General features: G+C 36.1%; 1 protein-coding gene across 5 annotated transcripts in view; it reads right to left on the bottom strand.

Moving 5' to 3' along the window:
- Positions 1–302: 302 nt before the first annotated feature.
- Positions 303–20,107, bottom strand: part of tp53 (tumor protein p53) — an 89,673-nt gene continuing 69,868 nt past the window's right edge. For all 5 annotated transcript variants that reach the window (XM_039746986.1, XM_039746987.1, XM_039746984.1 and 2 more), the window contains 5 exons: positions 16,353–16,462; positions 10,266–10,402; positions 6,731–6,819; positions 706–809; positions 303–612 (listed from right to left, as the gene is read on the bottom strand). In XM_039746986.1, coding sequence (XP_039602920.1) covers positions 516–612; positions 706–809; positions 6,731–6,819; positions 10,266–10,402; positions 16,353–16,462 — 537 coding nt within the window. In that variant the 3' untranslated portion in view covers positions 303–515. The remainder of the gene's footprint in view (positions 613–705; positions 810–6,730; positions 6,820–10,265; positions 10,403–16,352; positions 16,463–20,107) is intronic.

Below are 20,107 nucleotides of genomic sequence, written 5' to 3'. Positions count from 1 at the left end.
TCAAGAAAGTTGGGAAATTAAACTGACACTTTAACTTAAACAGTAGTCACCAATTTCACCGGTGCCTCCATCTGTGTTTGTTCTCAAACAAGGACTAACTTCACATAAGCTGCAGAAATCAGACAAACAATGTGTGCTAAAGCTGAACTGCTGGACTGTCTCCAGAATGAAGCACCTTCAAGCCATGTAGTTTATTTTGCCAATGATATGCAGTTGAACTAATACGAGGTTTTACTGGCAGACACATGGATGAACTGTTGATGCTGGGTTCATTTATCAATGATATATAGAAACCTTTTAAATACAATCTAAATGTACGTTTATTGAGATTCTGTAAATTCATGATCAATAAGGCATTTACAGTCAACTACATAGGAAAAAATCATAATTCAAAAAATCTATAAAAAACATGCAATACAGTAATTTTATAACTTGGAATATAAAAGTAGAAAAATAAGGCAGCTTTGATCAAATTTTTTCCATATGAAAGCTGATCCTTGCAAAGTCCTGGACATTTAGTCAGAATCGCTCTTCTCTTCTTTAACAAGCAACTTTTTTCCTTCTTTAGGCTCCACTTTCTCCCTGTCCTTGCGGTTTGAATTCTTTAAATTCCTGTATTTGGGGAGAGAAAAAAAAAAAAAAAGTATTTTTGATTCACAAATTTGACTATTCTTGTCATAGTGTAAAAATATCCTGGACACTTACAGCTTCTGTCTGTACTTTTCTAAGTCAGTGTGCGGGATGACGTCCTTAAGTTCAAGGGAATCATTGATCCTTTTAAGCATCTCATACCTTTCTCTGCCGCGTACCTAGGTGAAAGAAAATGATGCTGTTAACTTCCACTTATGTGTGAGGATTTGCCTAACAATGAATTATCAGAATAAATTATCCCCATTTTAATATATCTATTACAGTGAAAAATGGCATTATCCATTTTTCTAGGTTTTGGCACACCAAACTTTGCTAACAAAAAAAACTGCCAAACACTCCTAATTCCAGCAAGTGTGTCAGTTTTCTCTCCACAGGGCCTCTTTAGACTGTAGCCTCTGGACCTTTTCTGATAACATGATTAGTCACCAAGGGATACCCAAAAGATGTCTTCTCATGATACTTGTTAAAACATTAAGCATGGAAAAAAAGAGCCGTAATCCAACAACTGGAAACTTTGATGAACAAAGCCTTGCACCAATAGTGAACCAAAAAGAATGCCTAGGTTATGGCATTAAAGGCTGGTGTGATCTCCTCCACTCCAAAGGATAACCTGGTGCAGGATGGGAAGAGTGGTGGACTTGTCTGTATTACAGTTAGAGGCAAGAGCAAGTGCACGAGCAGTAGAGATCCAAGTTAAAGCCACATGCTCATCTTGCTGAAGACACAGCAAAAAGAGGAAATCTTATGGAAAACTGCAGTACCACCCACAACCAGAAGGTGTGACCTAGGTGAAGTAGAGCTCCTGAAGAAAGAAATGTGCACTTAAGATCCTTCCATGTGTGCTGTAGGAAGCCAACAAAGAAAGGAAAAAAGCATCACCTATACCAGTGTTTCCCAAACTCAGTCCTGAGGAGCCCCTGTGGCTGCAGGTTTTTGTTCCAACCAGCTTCTGTTTTAAATTGAACCCGTGGGCTAATTAAGTGAACTGATATTTCCCAAATTCTGTGATTAGAGAACAATACAGAAATTAGAAAACTAAGTTTGCTAAAAAAATATTAAAATGTACCAAGCAGTTATATAGGAATAATTGTTTTTTTTTCTTTTTAACAGTATTTTCATCTTGATTTTCATTCTACTTTTCAAGGTGTTCTAATTGTTTAATTAATCCATTATTTACTAATTAGTAGGTCTGATGCTAAAGTACTTGCAGCCTTTGATTATTCAGTGTTTGCCTGGGTGTCTGCTCTGCTCATTTTAAATTGTTATTATTAAGATACAATGAAGAGGGAAAAACTGCATAGAGAAAGGGCAAAGTATAATGAAATCAACAAAAGAGAGTTAATCATTTAAATCTATAGCAAAAGCAGAAATATTTCTAAATGTCTTTTAAATGTAAAAATCATGCTGCTGTGCTTTTATGTAATGTAGAATAAAAGAAAACAAAACAGCTAATTTAATGAGATCAGTGCTATCAGGTGTTGTCACTAATTAGGAATGTGGTTGGAACAAAAACCTGCAGCCACAGGGGGTCCTGAGGACCGAGTTTGGGAAACACTGACCTATACCAAACCTTACGTACACCTGCTTTAATTCTAAGAACTATTAATTGCAACTTAAGTTAGGATACATCCAGCCAATTTATTAAGACATTGGTATCACTGCAAATAAAAAGTAATAACCTTTGTAAAAAGTATTTAACCGTTATAAGTTTCATCCTAAATCCAGCTGGAAAATTCCAAGCAGCATGTCACATGTGCACACACAGAAACGGTGTTAACCCAGTGTAGACTAGCTGTGAGCAAATGAACATCCTGGTGTAGATGACGGCAGAACTTATGAAATTTAATCTATGCGGTTAAGATGAATAAGTTACAGTATATGTGCATTTTTCTATAGGAGTGAAAAGGTTAAACGAAATTATGACAGCTTGGTTGATTACGGTCCTTTGTCTACATCTATATACAGACTGCATATTCATCTCCCTCTGTATACATAAACACACGTGCATGCATCCATCTCCTATCATCCTTATGTTATGAATAAATTGTATTTGGTTTATTGCAGCAAGTGTTTGGGTTATCTGCTGAAAAACAGCCTATTACCACGTCTGGTTCACAAAAGAGAAAGTTATTTAACGTAGACTTTCACTGAATTATGTGCATATGAAGAGATGTTCATATTTATAATGCTCCAGCTGGAAGGTGAACGAGAGGAGATCAGTGTGTGTGTGAGAACTGTAACTACTGCCCACCCACTGCATCAATGACATTTCTGGGTGGGCATCTAACAAATTTTTTTTTACTACTTTTAAAACTTTAGCTTTTCCAAAGGCAGTACCGATAATTAACCACTTGGCTAAGATCAAATCAATTCATCGCACACATTTTATACACAACATTGTAGTAGCAAGCCCTACAACTTGTGAATAAGGATATAAATATATAAATTTATACTTTGAAAAAGAATATACAGAATGTACAGTACCTACAGTAATTAATGGTGCCAAGTCAAAATCAGCACCAAGTCTAAAAATATCCATCCATCTATTAACCAACCCGCTATATCCTAACTACAGGGTCACAGGGGTCTGCTGGAGCCAATCCCAGCCAACACAGGGTGCAAGGCAGGAAACAAACCCCGGGCAGGGCACCAGCCCACCGCAGGGCACGCACACACACATACCCCAAGCACACACTAGGGACAATTGAGGATCGCCAATGCACCTAACCTGCATGTCCTCAGACTGTGGGAGGAAACTCGAGTACCCAGAGGAAACCCACACAGACACAAGACCACCATGCAAACTCCACACAGGGAGGACCCAGGAAGTGAACCCGGGTCCCTCAATTGCAAGGCAGCAGCGCTACCCACTGTGCCACCCAGTCTACAAATATTCACCATTCAAAAAAAGTAGCCTAAAAGGACTTTTGACAAGCAACACTTTCTGCAAGAAGCATTAATATGGGGCTCTTGTGTAGTCTGCAAGATGCTGCTTGGTCCTCTCTTTTTGGATTTAGTGCAAGAAACTAAATAGCCAGAACTTATCCTACACAAAATCATTACCTTTAGTAACACTTCACACCAATACCATAGCATATTTGCTGGCTTTGTACTGTCTATTTAAATTACACTAAACAGTTCTCAGTCAAAGTATACTAATGGCTTGAGGTGGACGATAATTGGTTCTTTTCCTAGTCAGCTTTCTCCAGACACTTGGAAAGATTTTTCCGCATGCTTTCTTTTCTTTGTTCAGGAGGTCTCCTTCGCCTTTGATCGCACTTTCTCGATGCAAACGGTACTGCAGTTTTCTCAAGTGTTTCACACAAAGTGTCCTTGAATATTAACAAAGTTACGCCTCCTAAGTCAACTGCTGATCAGTCAGTGACTATCGTTAGCAAGGCAAAATGTGTAGTTTACAAGGGTCTCGCTCTCACTCCTGTTCTCACTGTTCCTCAGAAAGGTTGGACTAATGGCAACCTTGTCAAAATGCCAACACTGACGAGTATTCCACCTATTCAGTCCAGCCTAGTTGCCCTCTGGAGTAAATGGATTGCTTGACTTCTGTTGTGGCCACCCTCCGTCAGCCATGGCAACCAAATCATAGGTAGGTCAAGCTGTAGCATACTGAGAGAATAGAAATTAGGGTGTTACCATAGTTTTATAGGAAAGGAATGGAGGTTGCATCATTGGATTCTTGTGTGCACATAAGCCCATCATCTTGGTTGGCCACTGGTGCAAAGTTCTGTCCATCAATGTTACTCATCCTGGATTTATGGTCCTTTGTTCAGGACTTGAGCTCATTTTATGCCTTACACAGAGATGTACCGTTTGTTACAAGGTCTGGAAATGATCATCTTATCAGAGAAGGCTGCAGATGCTGCCTTCCAAAGGGAGACCCATTCAGGAAAACTGAGGCTTTTAGCGGCTGATAGCAAGCTGTTACCAGGCACTCTAAATCAGGACTATGGTTTCACCCTTGCAAAATAGATTATGCCAGTTTAAGTATTTTTAAATTTTACATACTGCCTTTAGCCGCACAAAATTACAAAGCAGACTCAGCCCCTCAACATCAAAAAAATGCTTGATACACAACTGTAAAGTGATAATTTTGTATAAAAGCTATATGCGGCTCCTTAAAAATGTGGAAGGAAGGTCTAATTATATGCTAAAGCTGTCAATTGTTTTTAGTGAATACTAACTACTGCCACATCCAGAACGGTTTCTGCCTTATGCCCAGTTCTGTTATAATAAGCTGGATAGACACATTGTGTCATGATTGAATTTGATGAATACCACAGGTCAGCAAAAGGGTAAAGAAACTCTGCAAAGAATGTGTAAATTGCTTCATTGTCGTCGGATCTGGGAAAAGAGGCTATGGAATTGAATCATAAAAATTCTTGAAAATGCACACTTAATTACATTATTATATTATTATTAAATATGTTTTTTTCGAATAATGCTTCAGATTTTGCTAGGCAAGATTTTGGTATTCTAGGGTTGTATGAGTTATTTACAATCAATATCTTGACCATGCCTTTGTATTACTAATAAAGAATTAAATAGGCATTTGATGGGTATTGTACAATGAAAATTTAAAAAATGTACTGAATTGAACACCATATAATTACAGGTGCTTCTCAGGTTACAGTAGTCTTATCTTACAACATATTCTGCAGGAACAAATAGCATATAAAACAAATTTCTTTAAAATTTTCATCTAGCAACAATTTTTTTTTTTTTTTTTTAAAACTTAAAGTGAACTAATTTTAAACACAGATACACACACAGTAACCATCACCAAGGCCACGGTACAGTACACACATGGTTACTATTTTAATTTTGTGCTTTCCTTCCCATTTTGCATTTTGTAGTCAACCATGTGAATAGCTGTACAATAAGCTTAGTCATAGGTAGCTAGCAAGACTGGCAGGCAGCCATTTGTCTGAGCAGCAGAATGTGTTGCTGGCATTTTGAAGCATCCAAAGTATACGTCTCATAAACCAGCATGCGTCTCAAACTATAGTTAATAAAGAACTTGTGCCAAAAGTAAACTCCATCGGGTATAACATTATCAAAAACTGAAGAATGTTGAGGCATAATGTCGACATATTGTGCATACCGATGGATCACTTTAGTTTGAATTAGTTACTTTTTTTCATGAAAGTTCTCTAATATTACCTCAGTCATTAATAACTTTGAAATAAAGCATGTTTGCCAATTTCCCATGAATGGATATTTTTCAGGGCTAGTACTGATTTGCATACAAAAATTGGGTTACCCACACCTACAGGAACAGAACACTTTTTATAATACAAGACCCTCCTACATACTGTGGTTAAATCATGAAAAAAAGAATTAAAAAAAAAAAAAAAGAGGTCAGGATACTTTGGAAATGTGAAACCGTGCTGGAAGGACGTCAAGAAGTTATTTAATTTGACATACTATGCAATTTCTAGTTGTGCAATCTGACATCCCTGGCCAGGAGATCACCAACTGCAGTGGTCAAGTTTAAGATCATCTACAGCTAGAAAGCATGTAATGTGACTTTGGCTTTAAGCTAACCAAGCAAAAACAGTCAGTGCAGCACCACAGGAGATAAAATTAACTATGAAACATATGCAAGTCAATGGTATATTCTGCTTGAATGAACCCTCCAGAGTTAAAATAAAGGTCAAATAGTTTCCAGATCCTCCTAAAATATTTCTGAATGCAGTACGTTCAGAAACAGTTGATCACATAACAGTAAAAACACCTTTGTGCTTGATATCGCATAGAGAGAATCCCAGTTTAACAGCACACATTCCTTTATCTATAGAAAAAGAAGACTGCCAACAAATGAAAAAAAAATCCATTTGAGGATTTTTGCATATTTTAGGTTAACACCCTACCAAAAAAAGGGCACACAAATAATTACTACAAACTCCTTGACTCCGAAAGCAGGAAATTATAAAATAAAATATAAAATTTTGACATTTCAGCTAGATTATGAAGATAGCTGGAAACAAGTGGAGATCTATGCATGCAGCACTAAAGAAACTTGGGAACTTTTAAACCAGCCCCAATGTTTCCTTATTTCTACCTGTAAAATGAAAACTTCTTCATCTGAACTGGATTTGTTCTTCTTGCTTGACTCAGGGTGCGAAATTGGCTGGGTGACATCTTTAATGTCTGCAAGATAAACAGTGTTAAGAAAATAATTAAACTCTCAATATATAGTACTACAGTACAATGACTTATAAATATTTGTGTGAATTTGTTAACTATTTAATTTTCATTACATTATTTAAAGCTGAAAACCTGCTTGTTTTACTAGATATACAAAGAAGACATTTATTAAAAGTCGAAATCTCAGTCTTGTAGTTTATCAGTACTGGTTGAATACTTCTAATGCACCCTTTCAATTGCAATTCACTTCCTTTAAAATACATACTTTGGCACTAGTAAAACCAATTTATTGCTAGATGTAATTAACAGGTTTGTGGACATTGTGTTACGTCAGTTAGCTTTAGTGGATGGCAACTTAGAATTTGTAAGATCAACTATGTAATTTTGAAATATATAGATTTTATTTGCACACCAGGGATATCATCTGAAGCAATAACAGATACATATACTAATTATTAAATTAAAAAAAAAATTCAAATAAATATGAATGGGGAAGGCATATATTTATGTTGTACTACATTACATTATGCAGGAAATTTTTGTATGCAATGATTCACAAGATTTTTTTTTTTTTACCCCTTTTTTTCATCTGCTCTTGATGTTTCCTTGAAGTTTGACGGGTCTAGTATTAATAAACCATGTCCAAAAAGCATGTAGTTCTTATTGTTTGTGTCAGAGTACTGAATGAGCGTAAAAATTTCATTTCTCAGACAAAGATGATATGCCCTTTTTTAAAAACAAAAACACACATGGTAGGTTTTAATCCTAGGCTCTTCTACAGAAATGTACCTATGAAATGTAACATAACGGATATTCTGACATTAGCTTTCATCTAGTCTTGGCACAGATGAAGACTAAGCTTTGTGTGCTTTAACATTCTTTTTCGCTGTTAGGTAACTCTGAATATATCCTGTTAGTCACTTAAATATATGGTATTATATTCAAACAATATCTCTCTCTCTCTCTATAGATATCTCTATCTATATATCTATATATCTATATATCTATATATCTATATATCTATATATCTATATATCTATATATCTATATATCTATATATCTATATATCTATATATAGATATGAGAAACCTGTTCGACAAAAAACATGAACCACACACTGATCATTGCATTTTTAGTACATTCATTTCTCTCACCTGTGAAAGTATCAGTTCCTCAATTTATACAAGAGGGGGACGAATATGTTTTACCTTGTCATCCACTACTATATCTGGAAACAAAACTTGTCAGCAGTGTTTCTCCTGAACAAAATTTAATGTTCCCCAAATGTAACTGTATCCCACAAGTTTAATTAGCCTGACAGTGCCAAGTATTTTACAAGTCAGCAAAACTTTAAAATTTCCTTTACACCAAGTATAGATCAACTTTCTAGTGCTTTCCTCTGTTGTTGAGGGTTCAGAATCAGTCAGCTTCTACAGTTCAAATTCGCATTAGTGAAAACAAACGGTTTTTACTAGGTGAAATAACAGAAGAGTGGAAAGTCATCGAATAGATTGTTCAGATTTAAACTTTAAGTTGGAGACTTGTAGATCGCCTAATTTGTGTTGCCATCAGGGAAAAGTAGTGTTTCTTCCCAATGAAGAGGTGTATCTGTTTCCTTAAAGGGGGCGATACAGCTCCCTAGTTGGAGTAAATTTTTAAATTGCGGCGTTTTAAGTAACCAGAAACTATATTGATATAATGTAAAAGGCTATATCCCTCCCATAGTGATACGGCAGTAAAAATCACAGAAGAGAAAATAACTTAGCTTTCTTTAATGACAATTTACACGGCATAACAGACGAAAGGAAGCCATAACATTGTGTATAATTTGTCCTGAAAATCCTTTCAGTGCAGTGATGAAAATGACAGAGGACATAATCTTCCGTCCATCGGCTTCAAAGTGTTTGGCTGCTGTCCAAGCCTTTTATACTAGTTCCTTCACATACAGACCCCAACGTAGGCAAATAGTCCATTTCCAAACAAGGAAAGAAGATCCCATGCTCACTTCCACCAGAGGACAAAATAGCATACACCTGTCTTTAGGCTGACTTACACATTCCTCAAGCTGTCGCCGTCCATCTTGTCCTATGCTTGGTTAAGCACTTCTAAATGCCGAGAGCCCCTTTTGGCCTGGCCTATACATGTGAATGGATTTATAAAATAATTTCTTGTACAGAGCACAGTGACATTAAGCTTACATTCTTGTTGCAGTATCCACAAAAATTAAAAGATTTCTTGTTTGGTGAAAGTGAAATCCACATACACGAACAGCAGAGACACAGGATGGCAAGTATCATAGGTCTGGGTGGATTTGTTGGCGAATGAAGCCCCCTAGTTTGAATTACGGAAAAATAAAAGCTGCTCTCCATCCAAAAAAAAAAAAGCCAAAATTTGAAGGTCTACAAAAGTAACTTATTCCAAAGGTCTAATGTTTTTACAATATTAAGAACAATCTAGACAAGAATAGGCTATTCAACCCAACAAAATTTGCCAGTCCTAATGTTGTGTGAAGTAAACTTTGACGTGTTTATAAGGTTAACCCTCAAGTTTCCATGTGTCCCAGTGTTTTTGAAAATAACAGCTTAGTTCCACCGTCTGCATTCCATTCATAATTTTTAAGTAAACCTCAGTCATATCATCTCTTAATAATGAATGTTTAAACCAAAGCTTTCAACTTCTCTCTTTTCCCAAAGCTCAGACATCAGAGTCCAGAAAGTAGCCTAGTCAAACCTCTCAATGTATTTGCCCAAATCTGAATTCCGCCAAGATCAATATGTGATGGTTATACTCATTGTGCAATATTAGTTATTCCACTTTAGTGGCCAGCCAGCCAAGTGAATGTAGTACAATGGTGCATAGCATTAAACACAAGTATTCCTTTCCCTTTATACAAGAACAGCAATATTTAAGTGAGACAGAATGTTCAAACACTATTGCTTATCAGGCATTTTTTTTGGCAGGAGTTTTTACAATAATATTTCACACTAGAAAGTTATTAAACTCTTGAGTGTGCATCGGGAACACAAATTAAAGTAAGGCAAATGCATTTGGCAGTTTACTAGATTAAAATCCATTGAGCACCTTTAGAATAACATAGTACAAACTACTAGCCAGCCACCTCCAGCTACTTTGTAACTCCTATTGGACACATCGCTTTAAAAACCTTTTAAGTCCTCACTGACCTGACACACACTATTCAGAAGGTGCATCCAACTAAGTGACCACTCAATGTACAGAGTTATATTTAGGTTTAGATGTACTATGATGACCCTAATAAGTGGGTTTGAGAATGAGGGATATAGCGGGTTGGAAAATGGATGGATGGATGATAAGCATGTAATTATTGCACTGTATTAACACCTAGGCCTGCTTTTAGACTATAAAACGTATTTTTGAGCATTGCTAGGGATACAACTCATTCTTTCACTTTGCAAACAGTTAATACTCACTGCGTTTGGTACCACTGCTAGATTTGCAGGAAGCATTCTCTTGTTGTTTGTGGCAGTTCTCCTCCTCACTTTTCCTGTCTCGTCCTGGACAGGCACATACTCGGACCTCAAAACAGCGTCTTCCAATCAAGAGGCCTCTAGAGGTACAAAATGACCAAGATACATACATTTAGTGCCCTCAAAAGACAGAGTAATACAGTCGTTTATGTGTATTCCATACAAACATCTGCCTAAATTTAAACAGTTTTAATTTGGAAGCTCTCAGAAGGAGTCTGAATTTTAGAACAAATGGAACATAAGATAAAATATGATGCAAAATACAAGGGCAATACAAAAAGATTTAAAATGTCCATGCAGACCTATACACAGAGAGAGATAGATATAGATATATATATAGATATAGATATGAAATAGAAGCTCAGATTTGTTTAGTAAGACATGGTCAGGGGGGTTGGGGGGGGGAACTGTTTAGGCGATGTGTCATTTTAGCTTTCACTGTACGAAGACGTTTGCCAAAGGGAAGGGTTTGGAACAGGTGATGCAAAGATCATTGCTGATCTGACTCGCCCAGGGCAGCACTCTTTCACACCCCTGGACTCAAATAGGACTTTAATATGCATTAAGTTACAGCCTAGGATCCTTTCACAGGCTTTAATAATGCTTTGTAGACTGGCCTAGTTCCTCTAAAAATAACATGAAACTAACAGAAGCAGCATCAAATCAGACAGTTATAGATGAGGTCAGAATGGACTCTGGTGGCTGTGTAGAATTGGACCAATACTGCTTGAGGTAGACTGAATTTCCTCAGCGGACCCAAAAAGAACATTCTCTGATGGGCTTTCTTAATACATCATGTGATGTTATAGACCCACATAAGGCAGAGCCACTTATAACCATGGGCGCCGGCAGGGGGGTGCAAGTAGGTGCACGTGCACCCCCCTAGCTTTTGAAAAAAAAGGAAATGGAGAAAAAAAATAAATCTTTCAATAATAAGAAAAAACGCGAAAAATAGTTTTATTTTAAATTTTTAAATTACAATTAGACGTTTACATTTTACAACTATACATAAACAATCATTCACTTTGTTTCTAAAAGAGCATCTCAAGCCTTCTTTTTTGTTGTCCAAACTTGTCTACAACTTTGTCGATAAATTTTGGACAATTAATTTATTCTTTTTTTGTGTACACTAAGCATACATAATCCACTTAATCTATCGTCACTCATTGTAGATCGGTTCCAAGTTTTGACGCGCCGTAATGTGCTAAAAGATCTTTCAATACTGCAGGTTGTTGCAGGAAGTGTCATGCCAATCTTGAGTGCCTCGGAAACAGCCGGATAAAACTTCGTAGCCTCTTCAATTAAACTCATGCAATCGGTAATTTCGTTTGCAATGTTTTTATTTTTCCACATCTCATACCATGTGGTAGCATCAGATATAAAGTTTGGAAGAATATCACCATACAGACTGTTAATGTCTTCCAGAACTATTAAAAACGATGATTTATCCAATTTACTCATTTCTTTTGGGTGAAGTTGTAAAAGTGAAAATGCTTTCTCTTGTGTAAAAGAATACCGAATTTGTAGAGAAGATATTATAGAATCCAAATAAGGGATGAAAATGGACCTCCTAAAATATTCTTCTGCGTTTTCAGAAAGTAAATTGATCTGTGAACTTGCCTTTTATTTAACCGTGGCTGTTTTAATTCAATGTCTAATTCTTCACAAATCGATTGTGCTTTTTTGAAAATCAATGAAAACTCTTCAGAAACATTGTCTCGATGGGATTGCAGCACATCTATTAATTGAATTATATGAGCAGTTACATCTTTAATGTTCATATTTACTTGCTGCAACTGATTGCACACAGGTTCGAGTTTAGCGAATAAGTAGCAATTACTAAAAGCGTCAAAATGTAAGTTGGAGTTGTAATAGCAGTGAACAGCAAATGAGCCTTAACCTTTGTGTTTTTGTTCGCACTGTCCTCTGTAAGCTTTTCTAGCGCTTGGACAATTACCAAAAAGTTCTCAGAAAATATTCTGATACTTTTATACTTTGCCGACCAACGTGTTTCACAAAACAGAGGAATATTAGGAATCAAAGATCGTCGTAAAGTGCTCTCTCTAAAAAAGTTGATTACTTCTTTAGTTGTGCCACTGGCATTTTGAACTTCTTTGACATTGTTCAAGTCATTAATGACGAGATTCAATATATGACTGGCACAATGAAAATACAAAGCCTTAGGGTGCTTGTCTCTGATAAGCTTCTGAACACCACCTTCTTTACCTGCCATCGTAGAACAACCGTCATAACCTTGACCGACAAGTCGCGACAAATCTAAAAAACAATCATTCAGAAACTGAAGGATTGCTTCTGAGATTGATACTGCATCCAATTTGGTCAACAGAGTATAACCCAGAAATTCTTCGCACACTGTCAACTGCCCGTGCCTTCATCGCAACGCAAAAATCGCACACCAATGGATAGTTGTTTTGTTCCACTAATATCTGCAGTCTCATCAGCCAACACAGAAAAACGGATGCTTTTTAACCTCGCAGATTATCTGTTCTTTGAGAATATCTGCACAGGTTTGGATCAGCTCATTTTGAATCTGATGGGATATGTATAACGCATTTTTTGGTCCAGATTCCAAATGATTTTTTAAAACTTGATCACCTGATTGAATTCGGAAATGCAACATATCTGTAAAGACAGAACCTTGATCACTTTTTCCCCGAAGAGGAAGCTCATGCTGAGCAATAAATAAAACTGTTGAAGTAATTGATCGAAGCTTGTCTCTATTTTCTTCAATTTTTCTGTGGTATGTTGAATCCAGAATTTCACGAATACTGAGTTGTTGTTTTTTCATTATTTTCTGAAACTGGATGGAAGAAGCTATTGCATTGATGTGCCATTGGGAATTGGCGTGAGATTGTGCAACTTCATGAAATTTGTGAAATTTAAGACACGGGGAAAGGATAAATTGTTGCAGACCACGTTGAACTGGAGGTCGAAATAAGACGCAAACTCGACAAAAAGGTCCTCTTGCACTGGCTGAATATGCTAACCACGGATATGTCTTGAGCCATTCCAATCTGAAGAGACGTTTAGCTTCAGGGTTTGCATCTTTCTTGAAATCATACGTTTGACTAGGAGTCCAACATTCCTGCAGCAGCTTCAGACGAAGTTCGTCATCAATATGACAGTTGGTGTTTGTGTACAACCCGATATCGACGCGATTGGGATTGACATCCAACGAAGTTTCATCAGTGGTACTTTCTGATCCAATGCTAGTTTGATCGTGGCTTGTGCTGGTACTCGGGATAGGATCTGCAGTTGTACGTAAACCATCATCTAAATCATCGATCTTGCGCTTCTTGGTTGAAATTAAAAAACGTCTTATGTCACTCATAATAATATAGAACGCGTACTTTTTTCTCTTAAAATAAATTCTTAAACTTTCTGAAAAATAGAAGTTTGTTCACAGTAACGTCATATAATATTTTAGTTCCCTTATGAACATACCTTTATATTTATACCATGAGAAAAACCATACGGTTTAGAATATACTTTCGTTCGTTTGTTTATTTTGACACTCTTGTTTAACACTCACATTAACCACTTAAGGCATGCCGTCGTGTGTGAGACGACCGGCGGCGGCTTATACTGTCCGATTTTCACGTGGTCGTGTATGACGGTGGTTGCTCTTATAATATAAGAGCATACATATTATGTAACCAATCAACTGCATTTGCTTAAGACAACTGGGCGTGTCTTAAGCAAAAGGTAGTATCTAATTATAATTTGAAGCTTCGATAGTGGTATATTTTTGTCATTTGCATTCATTATTTTGTAATTATTACGTAAATAATAATATTTTGCATTCAGAGCGTGCTATTATTTGTGTATTGTTATTATATGTATAGGTGTATAGCTACAAAATGTATTTTCAAAATAATTATGCAAATGCGAAAAAAAATGTAAACTTTTAAAATTTATAATTCCCCCAACCCCTTCTTTCTACGCCACTAATACTTTAAAACCCCGAAAAATAATTATATCTATTTTACCAACATACAAGTATATAGTGTACAGCTAGATCTCTTTTACGCGGTGTATAGTTCGATTTATGGGAGAACAGTGCGCTTTAGAGAAAATATTTATCATAAAAGTTGTAGAACTTATCAATGTCTACAATTTTTATTTGAAATATTTTCTCTAAAGTGTACTGTTCTCCCAGAAATCGAACTATTAACCGCGTAAAAGAGGTCTAGCTGTATGTAAGTGCTTACAAAATTACATTAAAAACTTAAGGAAAAAAGCACTACCTATGCCACTGAATACATCAATAACATTTTTAACTATATTCCAGTGATCATATGATAACAAAAAAAAGTCGATGATTTTTTGTCAGAAAATTAAAAATTAGGTCATGCCTTAAGTGGTTAATCTATCTATGCAAAAACTGACTGCTCTGTACTGTTCAGAGATAGCGACTGTATTGGCAGGTATTTAATGGGCACATACATATACAAAAAAAGTTTTTGTTGCGGGGGGGAGCGTAGAAAGAAAAAAATCTCTTTATGCACCCCCCTGAATTAAATCCTGGCGGCGGTAATGCTTATAACATACCTGTAGTTTTAGAAAATCACAAGGAATACCACAATATATTATACAACAGTTAGGCCACAATGTGGTATAATGAAAGACAAACTAAACACACATATAAGGAACTTTAATTACAGCCATTTTTTCCATATTACAGTATGCATTCAGTAACAAAATGTATGCTTTGGGAGAACAGAGATGTGACCAGGCACAAGTGTTCAATGCTAATGATAGTGAAATGGATTCCAGGTTAATAAATACATCTAACATAGCCCGGATACGGAAGGAGTCTCTTTGCATTCATCATGTGAAAGTAATCAACATAGTTGTCTAGCCAGCCATTTTCTAACCTGGTGGGCGCGGCAACATGCTATCAGCGCATGCTCCCAAACCGTCTCTCTATAAATCAGCAGCTGCTAGTGAAACAGAGAAATGAGCAAAGCTGTAACAATGTTTCATCACGAATCTGTTCCTTTTTCCTCACTAGACTGAAAACTGTCTATTAAAACTGATCGCAACTTAAGTATTTTAACCAAAAATGCAACCATGCTGCTTCTACAAGTGATGTGTGAATATAAAAAACACAAGCTGACAAATCCCATAAAGCTGCACAGCATGTCTAGAGTAACACTAGTTGGAAACTTTCTATATTGAATATTCAAACTATAATATATAAACATACAATTTTAATATGAATTTGACAACCCTAGTTTATCATGAATAGTAAAATACTTGGCACACAAAAAGGGGAAAAAAATGTCAGTGTACTCATACAAGGATTACAACCAAACACACTGCAATAATATTCTATTTCCACTTCCAAACATTATGGCATAATATTAAGGCTGACAAAGAGTTAAAACTTAATTGGCCATACTTCAGTCATCCTAGAGAAATTTTCTAGTAACAAATTAAAATGAAGGTATACTGGGCTGCAAGTTATACAACACTATAAATCACACTAAGCAGCACACAGCAATGTATAATTATTTTAATTATTGTTGAAGGCATTGTGGCCAAGGGCTAATTAGCTGAACTAGAAACCAAATGATACAGGTTCATTTTTCAGCATTAACTCACCGTGCGACACTAAGTCAATTAGCCAAAGTTCCAGTTGCATCCAACTTCATTTCTCCAATTTTTTTCCATTCTGTTGGATTGAATGCTGCCTATTTCTTAGGCAGTGGCACAGCTCTGCAAAGGAATACTGCTTTATGTATTACCGTCAAATTGTGAGGCAATACCGAGGGGTCTACGATAACTTTTTAATCAGAACAAAAACCTAGAGACATGGTATGCTATATTACAAACATTTATCAAATTTACACTGTTCTTGAAAAGGACTTAAATACTGCCAAAGACTGAGCAAACCCAAATCCCACCCACCAAACCCAATTTTTCTCTGACTGCTGTCCCACCAGAACAGAAGATTATCAAATCATTTTTAATGAAAACACTATGCTATACAGCAGAAAGACTTACTCTTTGGTCTCCAAGGTGACTATGGTGATTATGGGCCTTCTATTCATCCCTCCCATACAGCTGCTATTGCACATGTAGTTGTAGAGGACAGTGATGCAGTCAGATCCCAGCTGTGGGCAGATGAAAGCATCAAGAAAAATATTTACACAAGACGCACAAATTAGTGGTAAACATATATACAAAGGACACTAAATGAATATAAATTTGTATTGTGTATGAAATTTAAAGAAAAAAAAATGTTCGAGTAATTGCTCTTTAACACTGCAGATACCAATCAATCACTTTTAAATATCAAATATAAAAACTAAAACCAGCTTAATAAAGCATCTTATCCAATTCCCAATTGAACGGTCTAATTTTTAATGACTTAACTGCTGATCAACTAAAGTGCTACAGGAGTTTATGCACTATGCTTGAAATTTTAAAGTTGGGTACAGATATTAACAACAATCTAGTACCATTATTTTCCGCATATACTAGTACATTTCTTACTTGATATTGAGTTTACAGAATAGCAGAGAGATCTGCTCAACCACCATAAGGATCAGTACTAATGGGAGGTAAAAAAAAAACAAAACAAAAAAAAAAACGCAAAAGTGTGGTGAAAGCTAGAACCCTATATTGTTCCCCAGACACATTACTAAATGTCATTAATATAGCATAGATTACTGCACAATAATAATGGAGTAGTGTTGGGTTGGTATAAAATAAATAAAATTTGGTCTGTTGTTGATACCAGCTTTCACATCTTAGAACATGATAGAAAATAACAGATAACCCATCAATCTCTCTCCAGCCTTCCTGGTGTGCTGTAAAAATGTGCAATTCCCTCATGCACCTCCCTCCTATGCCTACCATATTTTACTTTTACCAACAGTTGCTTAACTTCTGAAATGCTACGCTACGAAAATACTAATGCAAGCACTAAAAATTGTACTTTGAATAAACATACATTTGAATACCCAGTTAATACAAAACTATCTGATTAACCAAAACTGAACTTGATCCCAATTAGTTCCAATAAATAAAATTATACTGTATATTAAAATCATTTTTAACTTCGTTTTGTAATGAACATGACAAGATGTTCATAATTCTAAAATTTATAAATGAAAGCACTGAAAAAAAATTCAAATTAGCTCAGATTTTACCAGCTGCCTTCCAAATCACAAGGGGTTCAAATATCTCCAAACTGTATTCGTAGTCAGTATAATTACATTAATAAAGAAATTGTCTTTTTCTTTAGAAGTTATTCATTTTAGAGTAGGGAGAGTTCAAATAAGGTGAAAATGAGTTTTTGCAAAGATATGCATGAGATGAATTTGAAAATACTTACATAAATCTTACATATATTCTAAAAGTGAAAGAGATCCTTATGCAACAAAAAGCTTATTGCATAATAGTGATATAGCCTAAATCAGACTATTCTTAAAAAAATATAAAACTCCAAAGGCAACTTTGAAGAATTAGTTTGCCCATTACATGAAAAATTACTTCAAAGTATGCATTTCTAGCAAGACCTCAAGTCTCCATTGAGGGCTGTTTAAGACACCCTAAAACCAAGAAAACTCATAGTTAGCCAAGTGAAATAATGATTTACTGTGCAAGAATAATCCCAGTTCTTCAGGAGCCTATAGTGACAGCATGATAGATTCAGGATCAAGTGTAATTGAAGAATACCAAGGGGATTATTTTGCTTTGAATGAGTTTGATAGCTTTCAAAGCTGCCATTCACCAAATCTCCGGGGCGCAAGAAAAAGTATTAGATACACATAATCCCTTACAGAATTTCATTCTGTACAAAAAAGACAGCACTTTAGCTGTAATTCTTACTGAACCCAAGATACAGTATGTACACAGCAATTACGGCAGCATGCACGAAGCCAAAATCCAGGCTGCATGCAGGTCTTATGTCTGTTATGATGAGCAGCCATATTTCTTTGAATTACATCTTGATATACAAGAAGCGCAAACGCCTGAAGTCAGAATGTGCTGGTCAACAAACACTCAAAATTATAATGGCTGGGAACTTTAATTGTATTTTAAATCCAGACTTAGATAGGTCTCCTGTCACAGGGGTGATGACATCTAACACTGCAAAGACAATTAAACCGTTTGTAACTGATCAAAACTTCAGACCCTTGGAGATTTCGAAACCAAAACTCAAGAGCATATTCCTTCTACTCACCAGTGCATCATTGCTACTCAAGAATTGATTATTTCTTTATAGTTAACAATTTCTTGCCTACGAATAAATCTTGCAAGTACGACACTATTGTTATTTCTGACCACGCCCCTTTGATCTTGGAGCTAAAATCATTATGTCCCACATACACATCTCATAGATGGCATCTTAACCCACTTTTATTGGCAGACGAGAACTGTACAGAATTTATATACAAACAAATCAGTTTTTTTTCCCCCAGAGACAAATACATCCTCAGAGGTCTCTGCAGGAATACTCTGGGAAACCCTGAAGGCCTTCTTAAGAGGACCGATTATAACATCTCTTTCCCACAGAAATAAATTGGAAACCAAGAAGGTATCAGGGCTAATCAAAGAAATTGCTACAATAAATCAAGAACATGCCAGGTGTCCAAGTGATGCACTTCATAGGAAAAGGCATGCTATGCATTCAGAACTCAATCTCTTGACAACTAAAGAAACAGAACTAATTTTTAAATCAAGACATCACTACTATGAACATGGAGAGAAGGCTAATAAGATCTTAGCTCAACAAATTCACAAGCAAGAAGTTCACAATGCAATCCCAGCAATCACCAACCCAAAACGGAGGCAAAATCATTGACCATAAATATATAACGCTCACATTTAGAGACTACTATAAATCCTCATGTTCTACTGAGTTTAAAGATGACTCAATCTAATGCATTTCTGGATGGATTACAGATACCACAAATAGATACTCTAAGTGCAGAGGAATTGGATAGACCTCTGTAGCTATCAAAATTACCAGATGCTATTAAGTCACTTCAGAGTGGGAAAGCTGCAGGCCATGATGGCTACCCTGCAGAACTTTATAAGAAATTCTCCACTCAGCTAGCTCCCTTCTTATTAGCAACATTTACAGAAGCTAGAGACAATGAAATTCTAACTCAAACTTTTCGCCAAGAATCAATCACCATCTTTCCTACACAAAATAAGGACTTACTAAAATGTGCATCATACAGACCAATTTCACTTCTGAATAATGATGTTAAGATACTCTCCAAAGTCCTAGCTAGAAGGATGGAGAAAGTGCTGCTTTCAGTAATATCACAAGATAAAACTGGATTAATTAAAGGCCGACAGCTTCCAATCTTCAACGCCTGTTTAATGTAATGCATTCACCCGCAAAGCCAAACCCCCCCTACATATATATTATTATCGCTGGATACAGAAAAAGTATTTGATGCGATTGTATGGAACTACCTTTTCACTTAGAGAAATTTGGGTTTGGCCCGAACATTTGTGCATGGACCAAACTACTGTATGTCAATCCAGAAGCTTCAGTTTGTATTAACAACATTAATTCAGACTACTTTAAACTAGAATATAGTACCAGATAAGTATGCCCCTTGTCACCACTGCTTTTTGCAATTGCCATTGAGCCACTGGCAGTTCACTGTAGAAATGCTTATGAGATAAAGGGGATTATCAGAGAAGGACTTGAACAGAAAATTTCTCTATATGCAGATAATATGGTACTGTACATATCAGACCTACAAAATACTGTGCCCGCAGTCCTAACAGCA

This window comes from Polypterus senegalus, chromosome 3, assembly GCF_016835505.1.
Source record: "Polypterus senegalus isolate Bchr_013 chromosome 3, ASM1683550v1, whole genome shotgun sequence".
Taxonomy (NCBI): domain Eukaryota; kingdom Metazoa; phylum Chordata; class Cladistia; order Polypteriformes; family Polypteridae; genus Polypterus; species Polypterus senegalus.
Note: the sequence above shows the minus strand (reverse complement) of the source record. Positions and strands in the feature narration are given on the sequence as shown.